This window comes from Caloenas nicobarica, chromosome 19 (genome assembly GCF_036013445.1).
Source record: "Caloenas nicobarica isolate bCalNic1 chromosome 19, bCalNic1.hap1, whole genome shotgun sequence".
NCBI classification, from domain to species: Eukaryota; Metazoa; Chordata; class Aves; order Columbiformes; family Columbidae; genus Caloenas; species Caloenas nicobarica.
The window spans coordinates 1,517,785-1,538,737 of NC_088263.1; the positions used below are offsets into that span (position 1 = coordinate 1,517,785).

Below are 20,953 nucleotides of genomic sequence, written 5' to 3' on the forward strand. Positions count from 1 at the left end.
TAGCAGGGCATGTGGGTCCTCAGCCCTGCCCGCCACCATTGCTGTCACTGTCATGGTCTTGGCTTGCTGGCTGTCCCACTAGGGTTTTACTGCTGCTGCTCCAGCTGAGCAGACCTGCGGCTGCGTTTCTGAGAGCCTCTGTTCCTCCCTCCTGAAATTTGACTTAATTTAGCATGTAGGCGGAATGACTATTTTTGCACTGAACATTTGCATTCGTGAATATTCACATTTTCCAAGCAAAGGTCGAATCGTGCTTCAAAACAGGGCTGATCTCACCCACTAAACTCGTGCACCTGGACAAAAACCTCCACCAAGGCTGCAATGGCATGTGGTCTGCCTGGCTCTGCTCAGCTGCTCCTTTTGCTTTTACTCATCACAAAGTGTCTTTGCAAGATGGTCTGTGAGCTGAGCACCAGTGGGAGAGCTGGCCACAGCCCCAGCTCATCACCCAGGCCAGGGCAGGACCTCATCCAGCCTGGAAGTCTCCGTGTTTCCACAGGGACAGCAGACAGAGGTTTGAAACACTGGAATTTGAATCTTTCTTGGGCGCTGGTCAGACTGAATGTCATTTAAAGCCTCGGGATAACTTGTTAGTCAATTCTATTATCTCCCCTACCAATATCACATACAACCAGAGAACTGAATGCAACCAAACAACCTCCAAGCCCCAGAGACCTCCTGCCTAATGTCCAGGCTCCACGAGGATCCTCCTGCCCCTCCACAGCCCCCCGCACCCAGGGAGCACCCAGTACCCCCCGGCTGTCACCAGTGAGCAGGGCAGGAGCTAGTTTGTGCATTTGCCTTGGCTGAAGAGCAGCGAGCCCAGCAGCCTGGCAGAGAAACGCTGCAGAAATCATCCAGCACTATGTAGGTCAACACTGGCAGCTGCGAAAAAATAATGTACCGGGGGATGTGGGAGAGAGAGAGGGAGCTGAAGGTTTAACTGGACAGACAGACAGACACATAGAGAGGCAGGGTAGTGCAGTGCAGACATCATTAACCCTCCTGATGGGCACTCTTGATTTACATCACACGTATGAGGTACTAGACTAGAAACATGCATCAGTTACCTTATCAGAATATATAGACATGCGTGTTGTCAGACCAATGACAGGGATCCTGTAGAAGCCAGCTGTGTATGATACGGGTGTTGGTGTTAGGTGATCGTTGGGAGCAGGAGGGTGACTAACTAATATTGCATAGACCTGTAGGACAGGATACACGACACAAACATTATTTCACAGGAGCACATCAGCCATCGAGTGTGATTTTTCTTTTTTCCTTTTTTTTCTGCAATGTTAAACAGTCCCACATTAACCCGATATCGGCATTCAAATAATCGGGAATGGAGAAGCAAGGACGGCACCGGGGAGAGAGGGGTGCTGTGCCGCGGCTCGGGCTGCAGCCCAGGCGGAGGTGATGGGTCTGCTCAGGGTTATATCTTAATGGAAATGCCGTGCCCAGACGCTCTGCTCGCTAAACTAATAACTTTCATGGATTACAGATTAAAGGGAAACATCTCCCTTACAGTCACACTGTGTAATGCAATTTCTTTAACCACACATTTAATACTCGGTTGTAATTCCCCTCTGAGGACTATTACAAACAAAGTGGTCAGCTGGGACTCTGAGCAGGCGAAGGAGCGCAGAGCTACCGAGCAGATCAGCCATCTGGCCCTGAGCAGGCAGAGAAATGAGAAAGCTGGGGGGGCTGTGGGGGGCAGGAGCTGGGATCTGCCCTCAGCATGCGAGGGCAATGGGGCGCAGGGGATCTGGGTTATACCGAAATGGGGAAGGAGGATCTCAGCAAGATCCTGCTGCTACTACAGGGCTGGGATTTTGGTCTCCAGCAGTATCCTGGTTTGTGTCAAAGGGAGAGGAAGAAGCTGGATCCTTTGTTACACTAATGTCCTTTCACAGCACAAGGAATGTCCCCAGCTGGTGACAGGTCTCCAGCTAGGGTGAATCAGTGCAAGGACTTTGATGTCTGGGAAAAAATAACATTTCTTCCTCCTCCAAGCATCTGCCCGAGCCCTGGGACATGCTCTGCACTTGGGCTGGATGAACAGCTCTCCAGGACCGGAGAGGAGGATGAAGAATGCCTGGGGCAGGGGACCTGGGGACTGGGTGGGGTGGGAGGAAGGGAACATCCTGCCTGATGTTGGGTGGGAGCAAACTGAGGGTGCAGAGAGAGCTGGGGCAGGGGTTGGAGACCCTGCTATGGGAGAAGGGAGGAATCGCTGGGGAACAGGCTGGGGAAGTCACCTGGAGAGGCAGGATGGGGGTGCCCTGCACAGGGGTGCCCAGTGCTGTGCTGACACAGGGTGTGCGAGGACCTGCACCCAGAAGGGCTGTGGCATGGGCCTCGGGGCAGGACCAGGCGCTGGGGGAGGCTAGGGGCTGCGTGGGGGCGAGGGCTGCGCTGCGCCACACAGCAGCTGACCAACAGGAGCCATTTTGCACACACGGGCTGCCAGCCCCTCCTCTGCCTCTCAGCCCCCTGCCTGGGCACTGCGCCAGTGAGCCGGGTCTGAAGGTGGCTGTGCCCCATGCTGGGGCCGTGGGGCCGGGAGAACCCCTGTTGGTTGGGACAGTGCGGCCACCCCCCCACAGCCTGACCCCCAGTATCCGCAGCTCCTTCTGTACCCTGACTTAGCCGCCCCACGTCCCACCGCTCCTGCAGAGGTGCCAGCACCTGCCTCCCTGCACCGGCCCAGGGCTCTCTGGGGTTTGCCGTGGGGACAAGGCTTAGAGGTGGCACGGATGCAGGCATCCATTAGCCGGGTTGCTTAAATGGAGCCTTAGCTCAGTGAGGGACCCAACCAAGCTCTGTCCCTGCTCTCTGTCAGGCAGCGGGTATCTTTTACAGCCTGTGCTGCGCTTCCTGCCTGACTCTGCCACCATCCCCAGGGATGTCTCCAGCCATCCTTCATCTCTACATTGGGAAGCTGAGCTGCAAACGTGTCAGCTCTGCTCCGCTGTGCCCCTCTGGCCTTGCCAGCTCCCTCCACCCTCGCTGGCTTTGTATGTGCTTGGGTGCATACATGCATTTATGTGTGCGTGTCAGGGTGTGTGAGCCTCTGTGGTGCAGGCGTTCATACAATTTGTGTGCGTGTTTGTACCTATGCGTGGGTCCGTGCACACCTTTTGTATGTGCATGGGTGTGTTTTAGGTGGGGGTGGGCTTGTACCTGGCTGTCTGCCCACCTGATGGCCCCAAATGGGGGGAATGGGGCCGGTGAGCTGGGCTCAGCACCCAGAGCACACACAGGAGAGATGGGGGGCACCCAGGCTGCACCCACCACTGCCGCAGATTCCGACTGCGCCCCTGTGTGCGCTGAGGGTGACCCATGGAGACAGGAGGTAGGAGCGTGCTGTGCTTATGTGTGCAGGTACGCGTGCACAGTGTGCTTGTCCACGGCTGCATCTGTGAGCGTGCATGCAGTGTCTATGTGCCTGCAGTCTCTGTTGGTGTGTGCCAGTCTCTCCTGTGTGTGTGGCAGTGGGTGTGCTTGTGTGCCTGCTTCATGCATTGTGTGGTGCTGTGTGCCATGGGGGTGTGTGCAGCTGTGGTGCACAGTCATGCAAGTGTATGACCGGGGGGATGCGTGCAGGGGTGTGTGTGTACAAGCATTGTGTGTGTGTGTGTGTTCGTAGTGCAGGCAGTGGGGTGCGTTTGTCTGGCTGTATTTGTGTGTATGTGTCTGGTGTGGTGTGTGCTCAGGGATGCATTTATGTATGTGGCATAGCATGTGTGCAGTGGTGTGTTTGCAAGCTGGTATGAGTGTAGACATGCAATGTTCTGCATGTGCACCTATGTTTGCACAGCGACGCATGTGTGCACATGCAGGGCAGCCCATTCCCCCAGCGATATGTGAGTGTACTGTGCGTGCGCATGCATGGTACTCCTCACAGTGTGTGGATGCCCATGCGTGCACACAGCATGTACACATGGAGCTCTGTGTGTGCCCATGACGAAGCGTGTCTGTGCATGGTGCATGCATGTTGCTGTCTGCACGCATGGTATTGGGTGGGCATGTCTGCAGACCTGCTCTGTGTGTGTGAGCCTGTGCGTGCCCCGGATGCCTGTGTGCACCCTGAGGTGCATGTGTGAGCCCGTGTGCGCCCCGGGGTGTGTGCGGGTGCCCGTGCAGCAGAGCGTGCTGCCCGGCCGCTCTTACATAAAGGCTGCAATGCGGGCAGCGGGGCCCCGGGGCAGGACCCCACTCGCCGCGGGTCTGCCCGCCCCGAGCCCCGGGGGGTTCCGCGGGGCCGGGGTCGCAGCGGCCGCGGGGGCGGTGGCTCTGCGCCCTCCAGGGACAGGGCAGGGGGTGCCCGGCGGTGGCGGCGGCGGTGGGGGAGTCGCCGGCCCGGGGTACCTGGCTGGAGATGAGGTCCTCGCAGACGGAGAGGGCCATCTGGATGGCGTTGGGCTTGTGCGTGACCGAGGTGGCGTTGAGCTGGAGCTTCCAGGTGCCGTGCCGCTTGTTGGCCTGGTTCACCGCCTCGCGGAAGATCTGCTCGTGCTTCTTGGTGCTCAGCACCGCGCCGATGTTGACGATCTTGGGGTCGCAGCCGGCTCGGGCGAAAGAGGAGGAGAAGAGCAGGGCGAGCAGCAGCAGCCGCATGGTGCTCATCCACGGGCGGCCCGGAGCCCGCCGGGCCCGCCCGCCCGCTCCCCGCCGCCGCCGCCCGGGGCCGCCCGGCTCAGCGCGGCCCCACGCGGGCCCGGCCCGGCGCGGCGCGGGGCGCTCTCCGCGGTGCTGAACCGCCCGCGCCGCTCCGCTCCGCTCCGCCCGCTCCGCTCCGCCCGCGCCGCGCTGCCGCAGCGCCCGCCCCCCGCCCGCCCCCGGCCCCCGGCGGGACCCCGCGGCCCCGGGCGCTGCGGCAGAGCCCCGCCCGGCGCGGTGGGCGCTGGTGGGGGGGCGGTTGTACAAACACACCCCCCCGGGCTCCTGCCGGACACCGCGGGCGGCCGGGGAGAGAGGCTGCGGGCTGGGGGCTGGAAGTGTGGCTGGTGCAGGGGGTGCAGCGCTGGTCTGAGGCTGAGCCTCTGGTCTCAGTGCAGAGCGTCTCCTCGGGGTCCGACTCTGTCATAGAATTATAGAGTCGTTTTGGTTGGAAAAGCCCCTCAAGATCATCGAGTCCAGCCATTAACTCAACCCTGGCACTAACCCATGTCCCTGAGAACCTCATCTGTGTGTCTATTCAACCCCTCTGGGAATGGTCACTCCACCACTTCCCTGGGCAGCCTCTGGAACCAATGCCTGACAGCCCTTTCTGGGAAGAAATTCCTTTCCACCTGTATCCATTTGGGATCTGAGTATTGCCATTGCTTTGGGAAGTGTAATCACACCGGTAAACCAGGCTCTTCCCCAGGCATAACCACACCAGCTTGGTGGGTAAAACAGGCACTGCAGGACTTGTTCTCTGGAACAAATTTTCCCAGTTACACACCATCTCTGAACAACATGCTTCCCCAGCCCTGGAGAGCTGCTTGTGGCATGAACACCACGAGGGTTTGTGTTTCCTCTAGTGCTGGAGAACCCTCCCTTAACCAACACACCTCTTGGGCTGAGACGTTGAGCAGACAATCAGCTCGGTTCCTTGGCTTCACTCTGTCTGTCCAGACAGGATCACCACTCTTCCAGACAGTGGGTCACAGGCAACTGACCATTTTCCTCCATTAAGTTCACCACATGACTCCAGGATATGACCTCAAGATCTGTCTGCTGAGGAGATTTCTTGGGATTCTCTTTATCCATTTGCCCCTGGGGTAACGTTAGCCTCCCCCAAAGGAAATGGAGCACAGCAGCTAGTGGCCAACATCTGGAGGACAGTCCAGCTCCATGCTAAAAGGGATTGACTTTCATGCCTGGACCATGTCTCTTCCATTCCAGGGCCTGAGGGGTGAAGTGGCCAGAAGAGCATAGGGCCCCCAAAGCTGCCACTTTGGCCTTTTCAGGAAAAACAAAGGGCTTGCAGATAGCGATAGAGTGTTGGTTTGTAACTGCATGGGACAAATGCCATCAGCCAGCCCCCTGTATGCCAGCCAAGAAGAACACAGGCTGAGCACTGCAGAAGAAAAATCACCAGGGATATTTTTACATCAGCCATTTCTAGGGCATTGCCGCAGCCCACCTCTGTGCTTGCTTGCAACGTGAGTTGAAGCAGAATTTTCTTCCCACAACGCAAATTTTCTCACTGGCATCTCTGAAGTGCAAGTTGCCATGGAAACCATTTTGTCTGTGTCCCACGTTGCACACATGCACTCAGAAGAAGCTACAGAAGCAAAATGGCTGTTGTGTAGTGCCGCAGGGTCTCAGCATATGAGGGACTGCTGTGCTACACAGCACCCTTCCAGCTATGAGACCCTCTTAGAGAAGGTGCAGATAATTGTTTGGGAAAGCAATGAAACCCATGGCAGTTATGACGCACTTGGTAAGAGAAGAAAAATGGCCCCACCTTGCCTTAACTCTTGCAGTGCTTCACATGGAGTTCCACACCGATCCTGCTGTGCTCTCAGCACAGACTTCCAGACATGCTTTACCCTTTTCAGTGTCACTGTGTCATTCCTGCTCCTCCACATGCAGAGATGGGGACCTTGTGGCACTCGTGGTGTGGCTCTGTCCACCCCAAGGGACTCAAATGCTGTCTTCAAGGGACAAAAATGTGCAAGTTAAAGAAAGTTGCATCCATACCCTTAGACTGCACACATTTGACTTTGTCCCTCTTCTCTGCCTACCAGGTACATTTTCAGGAGGTTGTTTGGGAAGCAAATGTTTTTGAGGGAGCTATGCTGACCCAGACCCTGGTAGGTGTGATGGCAGTAGAATAATAAAGGCAAGACCTGGCCACAGCAGGGGACTGAGCAGAGAAGATGAAGGAAAAAGGCAGGATTTGAAATATTATTTGGCTTGCTCACATTGGAGTGCAAAAGGTCTTTCCTCCTTATTATCTCGAGTGCCCTGTTGGGAGAAAAAGGAGTACGGTTACTGAGCCTCTCCTGTGTCACCCATGAGTCCCAGCTGATCATACTCAGGAGTCAGGGCCTTCCCTCTGTGCCTCCATTCTTTTTCTTGTTTCCAGAGACTTCCTGGCACTGTTGCAGAGATCTGAGAAATGCCTGCTTCCTGCTCAGGTCACACCTCCCGCCGAGCCACATTGTCCTGGCATCAGGATCACAACCTCCAGCTGCCAGGCTCAGCCAGCACAGACATTGTCACTGCGCGACTTCCACTCTTGCTGTGCCCTCAGGTTCTTTGATCATCTGAAGGCCATGGGTGCATGCAGGGCTTTCCCAGGGAGGAAGCTGTGTAAATGGCAGGTACCACAGCATCCACTAGCTGATCCTTGGATCTTTGTTTTTCCTGGAGTTGCCTCTTAGCATATCACGGCAACCTTCTTATCTATGGTTTAGCGCAAGAACTTGACACAGTTGCCCATTAGCAATTAGCATGTGCGTAGTGTGATCCTGGTCTTTATGTCTGGCACCTTCTGGATGCAGGGGAGTTGGACAAGAGCATGGGACTGATATTTGTGTAGTGTCCCGTTGACTGTAAATGGTGTAATTCCTTTCGTGGCCAGAGTAAGTCAGTGTAAAGCCTAGAGACTTCAGGGGAGCAGCACTGAACCCAGCTGGAAATTCCATCTGCCTTGGGGTAAGGCATCAGTCCCAGTGGTGGAAAAGATAATATGGAATTACATAAAAGAGGAAATCAAGCACTAGGAATATGTAATTTGTGCCAGTCATCACGGAGCTGCCAAACAAACTAAATTCGTCTTTTGAGGATGTTAAAATTTAACCGATAGCAGTAACCACACAGCTATAACACAAGCTATGGAAATGCTTTTTATGTACAGCTGCAAGGTGTAAGAATGTTAAATCTAAGGTATAAAACTAAGTAAAGAACATACTGAGTGGTCATGACAGATCCCTAAGAGCAGCTGTTAGTGAAGAACTGCAATGGGATGCAGGTATTCCTACAGGTTTGAAAGGATTTGCAATGTGGTTGATACTTAGTATTTCTGCCACTGCTCCAGAAGAAATCACTGATGATAAAAACTGTGAGATAGCAAATAACAATGCCAAATAATTTGAATTGTTTCAGAGAGTATTGAAACATATTTTTAGACAGTCAGTGCAGAGCCATGTAAGTATAAGCAAGTATCGTTGGTCCTCTTGGACAGGACTGCGTATGCAATTGAAGCATTGACTGGAAAGGTGGTCTCTAATATTTACCAGGGGGTCAGACATAATGGATTTCAAAATAAAAAGGAGGCAGCGTTGTCCTTGGATGTGTCCCTGAGGGGTCAGAGCAGCAGCCAACAATGATTTGACTCACTGGGGAATCCCGAACGGGAAAGCTCTGCACAGACCTGGGGATTGCACTCTTTACAAAGAGGCTGAAAAAAACAAGAAAAGGTCTCCTAAGAGTATCTGGAGAAAAACTCCTTGTGAGAAGAGATGAGAGTGGATGAGTCAGAGCATGCTGCCTGAGGAACCAGGCGCTGCCGACCAGGAGCAATGACAGATGACTGCCTCTGTGCAGATGCTTTCTGTGGGGTTCCAAGCACTGGAGAAGCTGTTTCTAGAGTTACTCCCTCAGTGCCAGCGAACTCCAGTGCAGCTGGGGTAGACAGAGTGGTGAATTTGGAAGAAGGCAACTCTCCTCTTCCTCCTCTCACCGTCTCCTTGCCATGGCCACAGCCACCTCCCCGGTTTCATCACAACTCGTGTTCCTATTGCTCAGGTATCTGGACACCCCCTGGGAGAGTCCCATGCCCTGGGTAAAGGAAACCTGCCCTTGGTGGGTTTCTGCCATGTGGCCAACACAAGGATGACCGTGGGCAGGGATGAAGAATGGCACGAAACTCAAGGTGGGCAGAGGGTGGTGGTGGACAACAGGCAGGGATGATGGACAGGGAAGGGGGTGCAGGGGCTGTTCACAGCTCCTCACCGCCCGTCTGGAGACTGGAGCAGTCTGTTCCCACCATCAGGGCACTGTGGGATGTGATTTGTGTGAGCAGCTGGGATGCAGCAGGAGGACGTCCTTGTCACAGCATCTGCCATCCAGCCAGACTGACAGGCAGCGGCTGGTGTCTGCAGAGAGTCAGGTGCCCAAAGGCATTAATTTTGTGGTGGGGGAGCTGCAGGGATCAGTGGGGTGGAGACCAAGGTGAAAGTGTCTGAGCAGCCGTTTGGATTGAGCTGTTGCTGTCACACATTCTGGCCCTGTCTCCACCTCTCTTCCAGATGATGCCCAGGATGGATAGCAGTCCCTAAGCAGGTCTTGTGCTCTCCCTAAATGCTTTCCCAGCTGACAGGGCCTCAGCCAGCCTACTTTGCAGTTCAGAGTCAGCAGGCAGCACAGCTCCCCGTCCCAGCGCTGGTGCAGCACACAGCTACCCTGCCATGGGCATCCGTGTTGTCTTTAGCCAGCTCTCCTCACAGGCCATGAGATTTAGGGCTCTGAGTGCCTTCGCCACCCTCCTGGGCACAATGTGTGTCTCCTCTGGAGTCCTTGCCATCACAGGAAGAAGCTGCAGCAGCATCCTATGCCAAGTGATGAGGATTGAGGTATCTCTCCTCCTCCACTCTTGAGTTACTGCATCACCCATACACAGGAACATTCACATCATCCACCCACACTTTGCTTTCACCCGAGGCAGCTGGGCATTCACAGGTCTGGGGGAAGTTGAAACAAGAAGACAGACAGGCTGGCTTTTGGACTCCATATTCAGGTGACTGGTAAGAGGGTGTGACATAAAACATCAATGGCCAGAGGCAAAGATGGTGAGAGACACAGAAACAGCTTCTGTGAAATCAGAAAGAACCGAATGCACAGAATACGGTCTGATGTGCGGTAGGTGTGGGTGGCAATTTCCACTGTAATAACTTTCTAAGGGAAAACCAGCATTCACATGTTTGAAATGCTCTGTAGGGAAACTTTCATTTTGACAAAGCCCAATTTTCTGCTGCAAAACCAGCCAAGAGGTGGCTGGGTTTCAAATGCCTGCACATTGTGTCCCAGGAGATGGGACAACTTGTCCTCAGGGACTTCCAGTCTCCTGGGACTGCTGCATAGCACGGGCTGGCAAGGAGCTTGGAGAGATCAGTCACTTATTGGGAGATTCCTGCACATCTTCACCCTGGAGGACACTCGGACCTGGGCCCAATAATGTGGTGATGCAGTCACTGGTGCAGAGTGGCTGAGGAGCATCAGCCCCTGTGTGTGGGTTAGCGAGAGCTGTTGCCTGGGCCTGAGGCCTGTATGCTAATCGAGTGTTGGCATGGAACACAACATGCCCGGACAAGGCCCAGGAACAAAGAACTTGTGGTTATCAGCAAACGCCTAAGCCCTAGGACAAAGAACAACACGTGACCACAGGTGGCGACTGATAGTCGCGGGAACATCTCCTAATCAACAAACTTTGTTTAGGTAGTCTTGCTAGTCTTGCGCATGTGTTAGAGTGTTTAACCAATCACCTTAAGACACGCTTAACTTAGAACATATAAATGTATGTGTGTTAGTTCAATAAATCGGACATCTTGCTTGCATCAAGCTGCGTCCCCGTCTCTCAATCGCGACAAATTGGTGACCCCGACGTGATCGCCTATGGTGAAACTGCCGAGGAATGAAGAACCGCCTATCTGGTGGCAGGTCGCGAGTCCCGCAGAACTTTGAATGAGCTGCTGAAAGGAAGCAGGATAAGCCGGCCGGCTACTTAATCCCTCCGTCTGGAACGAGAGGTGAGCTGCGGGAAACTAAAAAAATGGGGAATCAAGCGTCTTCCCCTGAGAGAGACGTTTATGAACTTACGAAAGCGTTGGAAACTAAAGAAATGGGGAATCAAGCGTCTTCCCCTGAGAGAGACGTTTATGAGCTTATGAAAGCGTTGCTTAAAAAGCATGGGAAGAAGACCCTCTCAGGGCAGGATCTTAAGTTAATGCTCAAGTGGGTGCAGGTGAAAATTCCCACAGTAACTGCCTCTTCGATTTTTACACGTGAGCTTTGGGACGATGTAGGGGTTAAATTATGGGATGCGGCTACGGCGGGGGACGAAGAGTCGCAACGTATGCTCCCTAGATGGAGAATTGTTTTTGAGACTGTGAAAGCACAGGAGCAAATGCAACGGGGCTCCTGCGAAGAAGAATCAGCGCTTTACCAGTTACCCTCTGCCTGTCCCGTAACCTATCCCTTTGATCCGGGGCCTATCGACCCCGAGAAGGAGCCTGACTTATTTCCCCCTGACCCTCATGATGTTTGGAGAGAAATTAAGCGCCAGGCGTTGAAGGAAGGAGAGCTGGTAGTAGCGAGAACTATAGTCGCCCCTGTAATATATCAGAGACGGGGGGGGGCCCAATGGGAAGCACTCTCTTTCTCGGTTATCAAAGAGTTACGTCGTACTGTTACCGAGCACGGGCTATCCTCTCCCTATTTTGCGAGTCTTTTGTCTTCGGTATTTGACACATATGTTATGACCCCACACGATCTGAAGTCTCTTGCGCAGTTGTTATTGACTCCAACTCAGTATACGATGTGGGAATCTCAATGGAGAACAGGATTGCAAACAATTTTGCTGGGGTATGCGGGGCGTGCTAATGCTGCTTTAGCTGCGTTGACCATAGAACATCTTACAGGGACGGGACGGTTTTCGGACCCTGTCGCTCAAGCTAGGGATATCCCTCGAGAAGCTTTAGAAGCACTCCGAGAGGAAGCGAAAAGGGCTCTGCTGAAAGTTCCTGATTCAGGCAGACCCCAGAAAGCATTTACTACTATAACCCAAGAACCTCGTGAACCGTATATGCAGTTTATAGATAGATTAAAACAAGCCCTAGAAAGACAGATTGATAATACGGAAGCCCGAGAAATTCTACTCCTTAAGTTAGCCGTAGAAAATGCTAACGCTGACTGCAAAAAACTCTTAAGGTCTCTCCCGAATCAGAATCCTACCCTAATCGAGATGGTGGAAGCCTGTAACAGGATCGGCACCATGGACCATAAATTTGAGGTTATGGCTGCCGCGTTCGCGGCCATGCGTGGGCCAGTTAACCCCACTCCACCGCCCCAAAACTGTTACGGCTGTGAGAAGCCGGGCCACCTTAAGAAAGATTGCCTCGCTACGAGTGCTTGGAGGCGTTCCCAGATACCCGGGATCTGCCCTAAATGCCAGAAGGGACGGCATTATGCTAATCAATGCTGGTCCAAGTATGATTCTCAGGGACGTCCGATACAGGGAAACCGGTCGCAGAGCGCGGGGCCGCGGCGCGTGCAGACACTAGTTCCGCGGATGGCCCCCCCGCGGGCGCAGGGGGGTGGGTAGCAGCGTTGCCGACCTCTACCCAGCAACAGCAGGAAGTGCCGGCTTGGACCTGGCAACCTCCTATGCAGTAACGCTACTTGATTCCTCAGTCCATCTGTTGCCCACGGGTATTGTCGGCCCTTTACCACCCGCAACGCAGGCATTGTTGTTAGGAAGGTCGTCTACGACGCTATCAGGACTTTTTGTATTACCTGGGGTAATAGATGCTGACAGTTCTCAAGAGATTAAAATCATGGCTTGGACTCCGTTTCCTCCTTGTATTATACCAAAGGGAAGTCGGATTGCACAACTAGTTTTAATGCCCAAAGTTGATAATTCTCTGCCTAGTGACCAGTTAATGCCACAGAGGCAAGGAGCTTTTGGCTCCACAGGAGAACCGCAGATTTTATGGGTCCAATCTATTACGCAGAAACGCCCCACATGTCGATGTACTCTTATTCGTGGGAATCAACGGGTTGTACTGTGCGGAATTATTGACACGGGTGCGGATGTTACTGTCATTTCTCAAGCCAAATGGCCTCTCCAATGGCCTCTAGCAGATGTTTCCCAAGCGTTAGCTGGGATAGGGGGATATGGAGCTAGTCGACAGAGCTTAGAACTAATTCAGATACAGGATGCAAGCAGCCAGACAGCATCTGTCAAACCGTTTGTTTTACCTGTCCCCATGGTTCTGTGGGGGCGTGACGTGTTATCCCAATGGGGTATGTCTCTTCAAACTACCCAGGCACATTTTTAGGTGGGACCATTGAGGGGCGTGAGACCCTAAAATTAATCTGGAAAACTGAAACCCCTGTTTGGGTCGATCAATGGCTCCTACCTATAGAAAAACTTCACGCCCTCCAAGAACTAGTTGCAGAACAACTATCGAAGGGACATATTGTGTCTTCTAACAGCCCCTGGAATTCGCCGGTTTTTGTTATCAAAAAACACACTGGCAAGTGGCGCCTGCTCCATGACCTCCGGAAAATTAATGATGCTATGGAAAGCATGGGAGCCCTACAACCAGGACTTCCATCACCTACTATGATTCCTCGTGATTGGCATTTAATGGTCATTGACCTTAGAGATTGCTTTTTTAATATTCCCTTGCATCCAGATGATGCCCCTAAATTTGCCTTTTCTGTACCAAGCGTCAACATGCAAGCCCCATTACAAAGGTACCACTGGGTTGTGCTGCCACAAGGAATGAAAAACAGTCCCACAATATGTCAGTGGTATGTAGCTAAGATACTTAGTCCAATTAGAACCATGATGCGTCATGTCTTACTGTACCATTATATGGACGACATTCTAGTAGCAGCAGAACACCATGAAGTCATGGAGGAAGCCGTAGCCCTTGTCATGGTTGCCATTAAATCGGCAAACCTCTGTATTGCCCCAGAAAAAGTACAACAGACGCCACCATGGAAGTACTTAGGGTGGCGCATACGAGCTCAAACTGTTGTTCCTCAGCCTTTACAAATAGCCACGGAGGTAAAAAACTTACATGATGTACAAAAACTGCTAGGAACAATCAATTGGGTTAGACCCTTGCTTGGCATTACTAATGCAGACCTAAGCCCATTATTTGAAATGCTCAAAGGAGGCTCAGATCTCTGTGCCCCACGGAACCTTAATCCTGAAGCTGTTAACGCCCTACAGAAAGTTGCCATAGCAATTACCAACAGGCAAGCGCATCGATGGGCACCTGAGTTACCTTTTCAACTCATCATTTTGAATCCTTCACGGCAACCTCATGCGCTGCCAGACCCTTTGCTGATTATTGACGATAAGTCTGGACATTGGGACTCTGATGTAAAAACTGTACAGGGCTCTCCTCAAATAGCAGAATTGTCAGCCGTGGTTCGCGCCTTTCGGAAATGGTCTATCCCTCTCAATGTAATTACTGATTCTGCTTATGTTGCAGGAATTGTTCAACGAGCAGAAGCCTCAGTGCTCCGTGATGTTTCTCATGCAGTCTTGTTTACCTTGCTACAGGAGCTTGTCTTTCTCTTAGATTCTCGCCATCATTCCTATTTTATTATGCATATTAGATCCCATACCTCTTTACCTGGGTTTATGGCCGAGGGAAACCGACAGGCTGATATGCTTACGCTACCCGTGCAGGTATTACCCGATCGTGTAGCGCAAGCTCGACTTAGCCATTCCTTTTTTCATCAAAATGCTGGAGGTTTAAAACGACAATTTAACCTCACCACGCAGCAGGCAAAAAATATTGTTGCTGTGTGTCCTGATTGCCAAAGACATTCTTTTACATCTGTTGCCGGAGGAGTTAACCCAAGAGGGTTACAGAGTCTGCAGCTTTGGCAAACAGATGTTACGCATTTTCCTGAATTTGGTCGTTTGAAGTATATACATTCTTCTATCGACACTTTTTCGGGTGCATTGTTTGCCTCTTGTCATACAGGAGAAAGAGCGCGCGATGTTCAAAGGCACCTGACGCGAGCCTTTGCCACTTTAGGAATACCCTCACAGATTAAAACTGACAATGGCCCTGCCTATGTCTCTTCATCAATAAATTCCTTTTTAAATTCTTGGGGAATCTCACACACCACTGGCATTCCTCACTCCCCCACAGGCCAATCCCTAATAGAGCGCTCACACCAATCCCTCAAGTGTTTGTTACAAAAACAAAAAGGGGGAGTAGTAGGGACTGCTACCCCAGAAGAGCGATTACAGAAAGCCTTATATGTCTTTAATTTTTTGAATTGTTCTCTGTTGGACAGTAATCCTCCCATAGTTCGACATTTTAGTACAAACACCCTCTTGGAACCCAGAATCAAGCCACCGGTGCTAATTCGGGACCCTGAAACAGGTAAAGTAATGGGACCCTATCCCCTCGTTACATGGGGTAGAGGCTATGCTTGTGTCTCCACAGAAAGAGGCCCCTGTTGGATTCCAGCGAAAAATGTGAGGCCCTTTCGAGAGGCACTACAGCAGCAGCCCTCTGACGACATCTTGAATCCAGATTCTACGCCCGGTGAAGAGCACACCGCCCTCAAATGAACTCTGTTTTAGAAGCTACGGAGTTGGGCAAGGGAATAGTTGTGGTTGCCCTATGGGTATTTACATATGTCAGCATGGGATTTGAATTGCACCAAGTTGACCCCCGTACTAATGTATGGCTTACATGGGCAAATCGCACTGGGGTTACAGACTTTTGTCTGTCCCTGGCGCAAGTTGGCGATTCGTTTATGGAAATGTTAGTTAGAGAAGATGTTCTTGAGTTAGTTGGTCATCGACCTTAGGATAGCCAAAATGTTCAATTAAAACAGAAAGGGGGAGATGTGGGTTAGCGAGAGCTGTTGCCTGGGCCTGAGGCCTGTATGCTAATCGAGTGTTGGCATGGAACACAACATGCCCGGACAAGGCCCAGGAACAAAGAACTTGTGGTTATCAGCAAACGCCTAAGCCCTAGGACAAAGAACAACACGTGACCACAGGTGGCGACTGATAGTCGCGGGAACATCTCCTAATCAACAAACTTTGTTTAGGTAGTCTTGCTAGTCTTGCGCATGTGTTAGAGTGTTTAACCAATCACCTTAAGACACGCTTAACTTAGAACATATAAATGTATGTGTGTTAGTTCAATAAATCGGACATCCTGCTTGCATCAAGCTGCGTCCCCGTCTCTCAATCGCGACACCTGTGCAGCCCTGTGTGCTCCCCAACATGCACAGCCCACGCTGGAGCTCAGTCCAACAGCTGGGGTGTCCACGGGGAAGCTTGCTGTTATGACACGGCTGCCAGAGCTGACACCCAGGGCTGTCAGATTCACTTCCTTTATCTCCAGGGACTCTCTGGGGACGCTGGGACACCAGAGGCTGCTGTTGCACTGATAACCTGCAGCCCTGTTCATTGCAAGATGTGGTGAGGTGTGCCTGTGCAGCACTTTGCTCAAGAAGAAATGGTCCCACCATTTAAAAAGGCTGGAGGGGCCAAATTCCCTGGGAAAGGGGACATATGAGCTTCTCCAGGTGGCTGTGTCTCCCCAGCAGAGTCCAGGTGGTGACAGGCTTCATCGGTAGGCAGAGGTGTCACCTTCTTGTGCCCCATCAAGTTGAAAGTGAGACCTCTGGGCATGCCCAACAGCTTTGGGCTGGGATGAGGCAAAAAAGGGGGGAAGGAAAAGGGGGTCAATGACAAATGAAGCACTTGGGAGATTGCAACCCTTCCAGAGATAGGTGTCCTCAAAGACAGGACATCGTCTTCACAGTGATGGGCACAGAAATGTGCAAGAGTTCCCAACTCCACACCTCTGAGAGCTGCAGCAAACATCTCCTCCGCAGAGCCCCTCGGTGTGCATGGCCAAGCCTCCTGTCCCCCTCAGACCCGCCATGTGCCCAGAGCTTCCCTGGCACCCTGGGGCCCAGCAGCCGTGGGTCTGCCCCTCCACACTGAACAGTGCCCAGGACACCTCAGTCCTCAGAACTTCATAGTATCATAGAATCATTTCAGTTGGAAGAGACCCTCAGGATCATCAAGTCCAACCATAACCTAACCTAACTCTAGCACAAAGCCATGTCCCTGAGAACCTTGTCTAAATGCCTTTTAAACACCTCCAGGGATGGTGACTCCACCACTGCCCTCGGCAGCCTGTTCCAAGGCCTGGCAACCCTTTCTGGGAAGAATTTTTTCCTAATTTCCAATCTAAACCTCCCCTGGCACAACTTGACACAGTTTCGTCTCGTCCTATCACTTACTACTTGGGAGAAGAGACCAACACCCTCCATGCTACAATTCATGCTGCTGCTGGGAAATTTTCATGTCTTTGCAAATGCTTAACTAGCTCCAGGGGCTCCCCAACCCATGCAGCTCCCATGTGAACACTTCTGATATTGGGAGAACAGAAAAATTAGAGGGCTGCTTTCCAACGTGCCAGATGTGGATTTCAAAGACATCAAACATGATGAATGAGAGGCATACAGCCTTGGGAGGAGATTTGGAGGATGCTGAGTGAACCAGATGATGCCAGAGCTGGCCCAGTTATGTCAATGTGGCATGTAGGGGCAGGAGCTGAGTGTCACCAGACTTTCAGCTGCACTTGGTGTATCTCACCCCAGGAGCCAGTTGGCAGGCTGGAGAGCAGGGCCTGAGTGTGCTCCAACATGTACCAGAACGGATAATTGATGGATTAAGGCTCAAACACAAAATCCCGAGCACAGGAACGTGACAGCACGTGAGAGCTGTGCCCTCCTGTCATGTGTGATTGATACTTGCTGGAAGATCAAAACCTTATTGCTGAGGACAGATAGAAAGATTGAGTGCACAAGTTTTATTATGAAACCAGCCTAAAACCAAATAAAAACATGAGGAGACAAGGCCAAACAACGCTGGTTTTGAAGAAGACACTCTTCTTTATCTCATCTCTTTCTCTGAAGGTATCTTTAATGTACTTACAAGTCAGCACATCTGGAAGGCAAGACACACAGTCTCAAGGTGGGCAGGTAGGGTTACCTGGTGGAAAATGTCATTGAGGGTCTTTGTGGCCCATGACCCAGTTCTCCAAGGCTTCCTGCAGTCCTGTGAACTGCCCTTTACTTCCCAGTTCCATTGCCATGTCAAGTTGCAGCCCTGATCTAATGCAGAGATGTGCTAGAAAGTCCCAGCCAGTCTGAGGATTTCTAATATTAGATAAACAGCACATTTCTCCTTTATTTGTTTTTCTGTAGAGTTAAACTTCATGTTGTCAACCTCTTGAAGCATATGAATCCTCTCTACTGTGACCACTGCTCCTGTATGTGTCAAACCCAGGCAGTGAAGCATTTCAGCCGTAGGCAGTTAGTTCAGCAAACTCAGAAGTGCTTGAAATTGGGGTTTTGTACAAGGTGAAAAGCGTTCAGCATCTGTAACCACAGGCACTACTTTGAACCCCAAACAAATGCTTTACTACAACTGAGGTTGCTGTGTACCAGTCAAAAGACTCTCAGTATATCCTAAAAATAAATACAGAGATAATAGCTTACAGAAGCCACAGTTACCTCAACAACGCTTAATTATACTCAGTTTACATAATTTACAGAAACTTTTACTGCTCGTCGGACTCAAATGTACCAGTTTCCTCCTTTTCCAGTTCCTAGATACTTTGGCATGCCCGAGAAGTTAAGAATGAAAAGAAAATCACAGAATCACAGAATCACAGAATGTTAGGAATTGGAAGGGACCTCAAAAGATCATCCAGTCCAATCCCCCCGCCGGAGCAGGAACACCCAGATGAGGTTACACAGGAAGGTGTCCAGGCGGGTTGGAATGTCTCCAGAGAAGGAGACTCCACAACCCCCCTGGGCAGCCTGTTCCAGTGTTCCGTCACCCTCACTGAGAAGAAGTTTCTTCTCAAATTTAAGTGGAATCTCTTGTGTTCCAGCTTGAACCCATTACCCCTTGTCTTACTGTTGGTTGTCACAGAGAAGAGCCTGGCTCCATCCTCGTGACATCCACCCTTTATGTATTTATAAACATTAATGAGGTCACCCCTCAGTCTCCTCTTCTCCAGCTCCAGAGCCCCAGCTCCTCAGCCTTTCCTCACACGGGAGATGCTCCACTCCCTCCAGCATCTTTGTGGCTGCGCTGGACTCTCTCCAGCAGTTCCCTGTCCTTCTGGAACTGAGGGGCCCACAACTGGACACAATATTCCAGATGAGGTCTCACCAGGGCAGAGCAGAGGGGCAGGAGAACCTCTCTGACCTACTAACCACCCCCCTTCTAATCCCCCCCAGGTCCCATTGCCCTTCCTGGCCACAAGGGCCCAGTGCTGGCTCATGGTCACCCTGCTGTCCCCAGGACCCCCAGGTCCCTTTCCCCTACACTGCTCTCTAATAGGTCATTCCCCAACCTATACTGGAACATGGGGAATCTCTGCACTGGGCTCTATTTTCCCTTCTCGTGTGGGGTGTGCTCCACCCCAGTACTGCTCATTGCACAAGGTAGAGCCACACGCCCTGTGTGCCTGTGGAGGTCCTGCATCACTCAACGAGTTCCCAGGTGCTCCTGCCATCACTCCACTCAGGAACACCCAGCACCCTGTCCTAGGCCTGTGATATCTATCTGTAAATGCCTCTTACACTCAGTCTCTAACACTCGGGCTTCTGGGCAGCCTTCACACATCAAGGGCTCTTTCACTTCTGTTCTCTGGCTCAACTCGTGCCCTGAGGTTCCCACAGGGCCACACCATATGTGCCCAGAGTAACCTTTGATGTTTCACCAGTGGTGGGGACTGCTTCATCAGGGGACACCCCCTGTGTGTCCTGCCAGGGATACTGTGGGTGCCCTGGGCCTCTTGTTTGCACCTTTAAGATGTCTTGGAAGAAGTATGTTTAAGATATCTGGGGGAAAAGAACAAAGCTAAAGGGATAAGTGTTCATCAAGGTTCTGGCCAGCCAGTTCTTGGACTCAGCCCTTCCTCCCCATGGAGTTAACTATTGCTGCTGGGTTTATGCAGCAACACCCTGGGGCTCCCCATGTCTCCTGTTTGTCCTTTCAAGTTTTGATTTCCCTCTCACCTGACCCAGTTCTGCCCACTTATAAATCCTTCAAACTTGGAAAAGTGGTCAAATATGTGCTTAAAAGGAAAGTGCTAGATTGAGAAGAAGACCCTCATAGTTTGGGGACGGGTACTGGATGGGTAAAGTCACCTTCTGTTTTGCAAGACTACAAGTCTGTTCTGCTCATGCCACTCCCTGCTCCTGTTGAGTCTCCTTTCTCTGTATCTCCTGTAGATTCACTTCATGCAGAGTGAGGTGGCCACCATTACATACACCTTGCAGTAGACCAAACATGCAGTTTTTTTTTTTTGCTTTGTTCCCAATTACATTCCTAATTATTCTTGGAGGAAGGCTATTATGCCTGAAAGTTTGTCAACTTTTTTCCAGCTGTATCAGTTCACTTAATGTTATCGTCCTTTGAAGACCTTTTTTCTTTTATATGCTTAGATCACCATGCCTACAAAAGCTTTAATACTAATTATTTCTAACATTGCATTTGTCTTTTTGTGCAGCTGGACCAGTGAACAGATGTATTCACAGACCAAGTCAAGTAACACTCAGATCTCTTTCTGAGTGCCAATTACCAGCTCATCCTCTCCCATGGGTCTTCACCACATGCATTATTACACATTTACCTGGCAGACGCTGCTGTTTGCCTGCCAGTCACCAAGAGATTTGTGAGGCTTATTTTGCAGTAGTTCACAGTCAACTTTACACTTTACTATAGTGAATAATTCTGAATCATCTTAATCAGATGATTTAGACATGTTTATCCCATTTCCCAGGTTCTGTGGAAATAAATACAGATCCCTACTCTCTGTTGTAACAGCTGAGCATCTATTCCTTCTTCTTGGTTCCTATCTTCAATTACAAAAGCAGAGAGGTTCCCCCTGTTATTTCAGGATTATTTAAGGACCATTTGCAACATACTATCACAGAATCACAGAATGTCAGGGGTTGGAAGGGACCTCGAAAGCTCATCCAGTCCAATCCCCCCGCCGGAGCAGGAACACCCAGATGAGGTTACACAGGAAGGTGTCCAGGCGGGTTGGAATGTCTGCAGAGAAGGAGACTCCACAACCTCCCTGGGCAGCCTGGGCCAGGCTCTGGCACCCTCACCGGGAAGAAGTTTCTTCTCAAATTTAAA

General features: G+C 51.4%; 1 protein-coding gene across 5 annotated transcripts in view; it reads right to left on the minus strand.

The window, feature by feature from the left end:
- The window catches only part of GRIN1 (glutamate ionotropic receptor NMDA type subunit 1), a 37,457-nt gene extending 32,822 nt beyond the window's left edge, over nt 1-4,635 (minus strand). For all 5 annotated transcript variants that reach the window (XM_065648494.1, XM_065648492.1, XM_065648493.1 and 2 more), the window contains exons 1-2: nt 4,378-4,635; nt 1,071-1,205 (exon numbers count right to left, since the gene is read on the minus strand). In XM_065648494.1, the coding sequence (XP_065504566.1) occupies nt 1,071-1,205; nt 4,378-4,635 (393 nt within the window). The remainder of the gene's footprint in view (nt 1-1,070; nt 1,206-4,377) is intronic.
- Nucleotides 4,636-20,953: the final 16,318 nt, after the last annotated feature.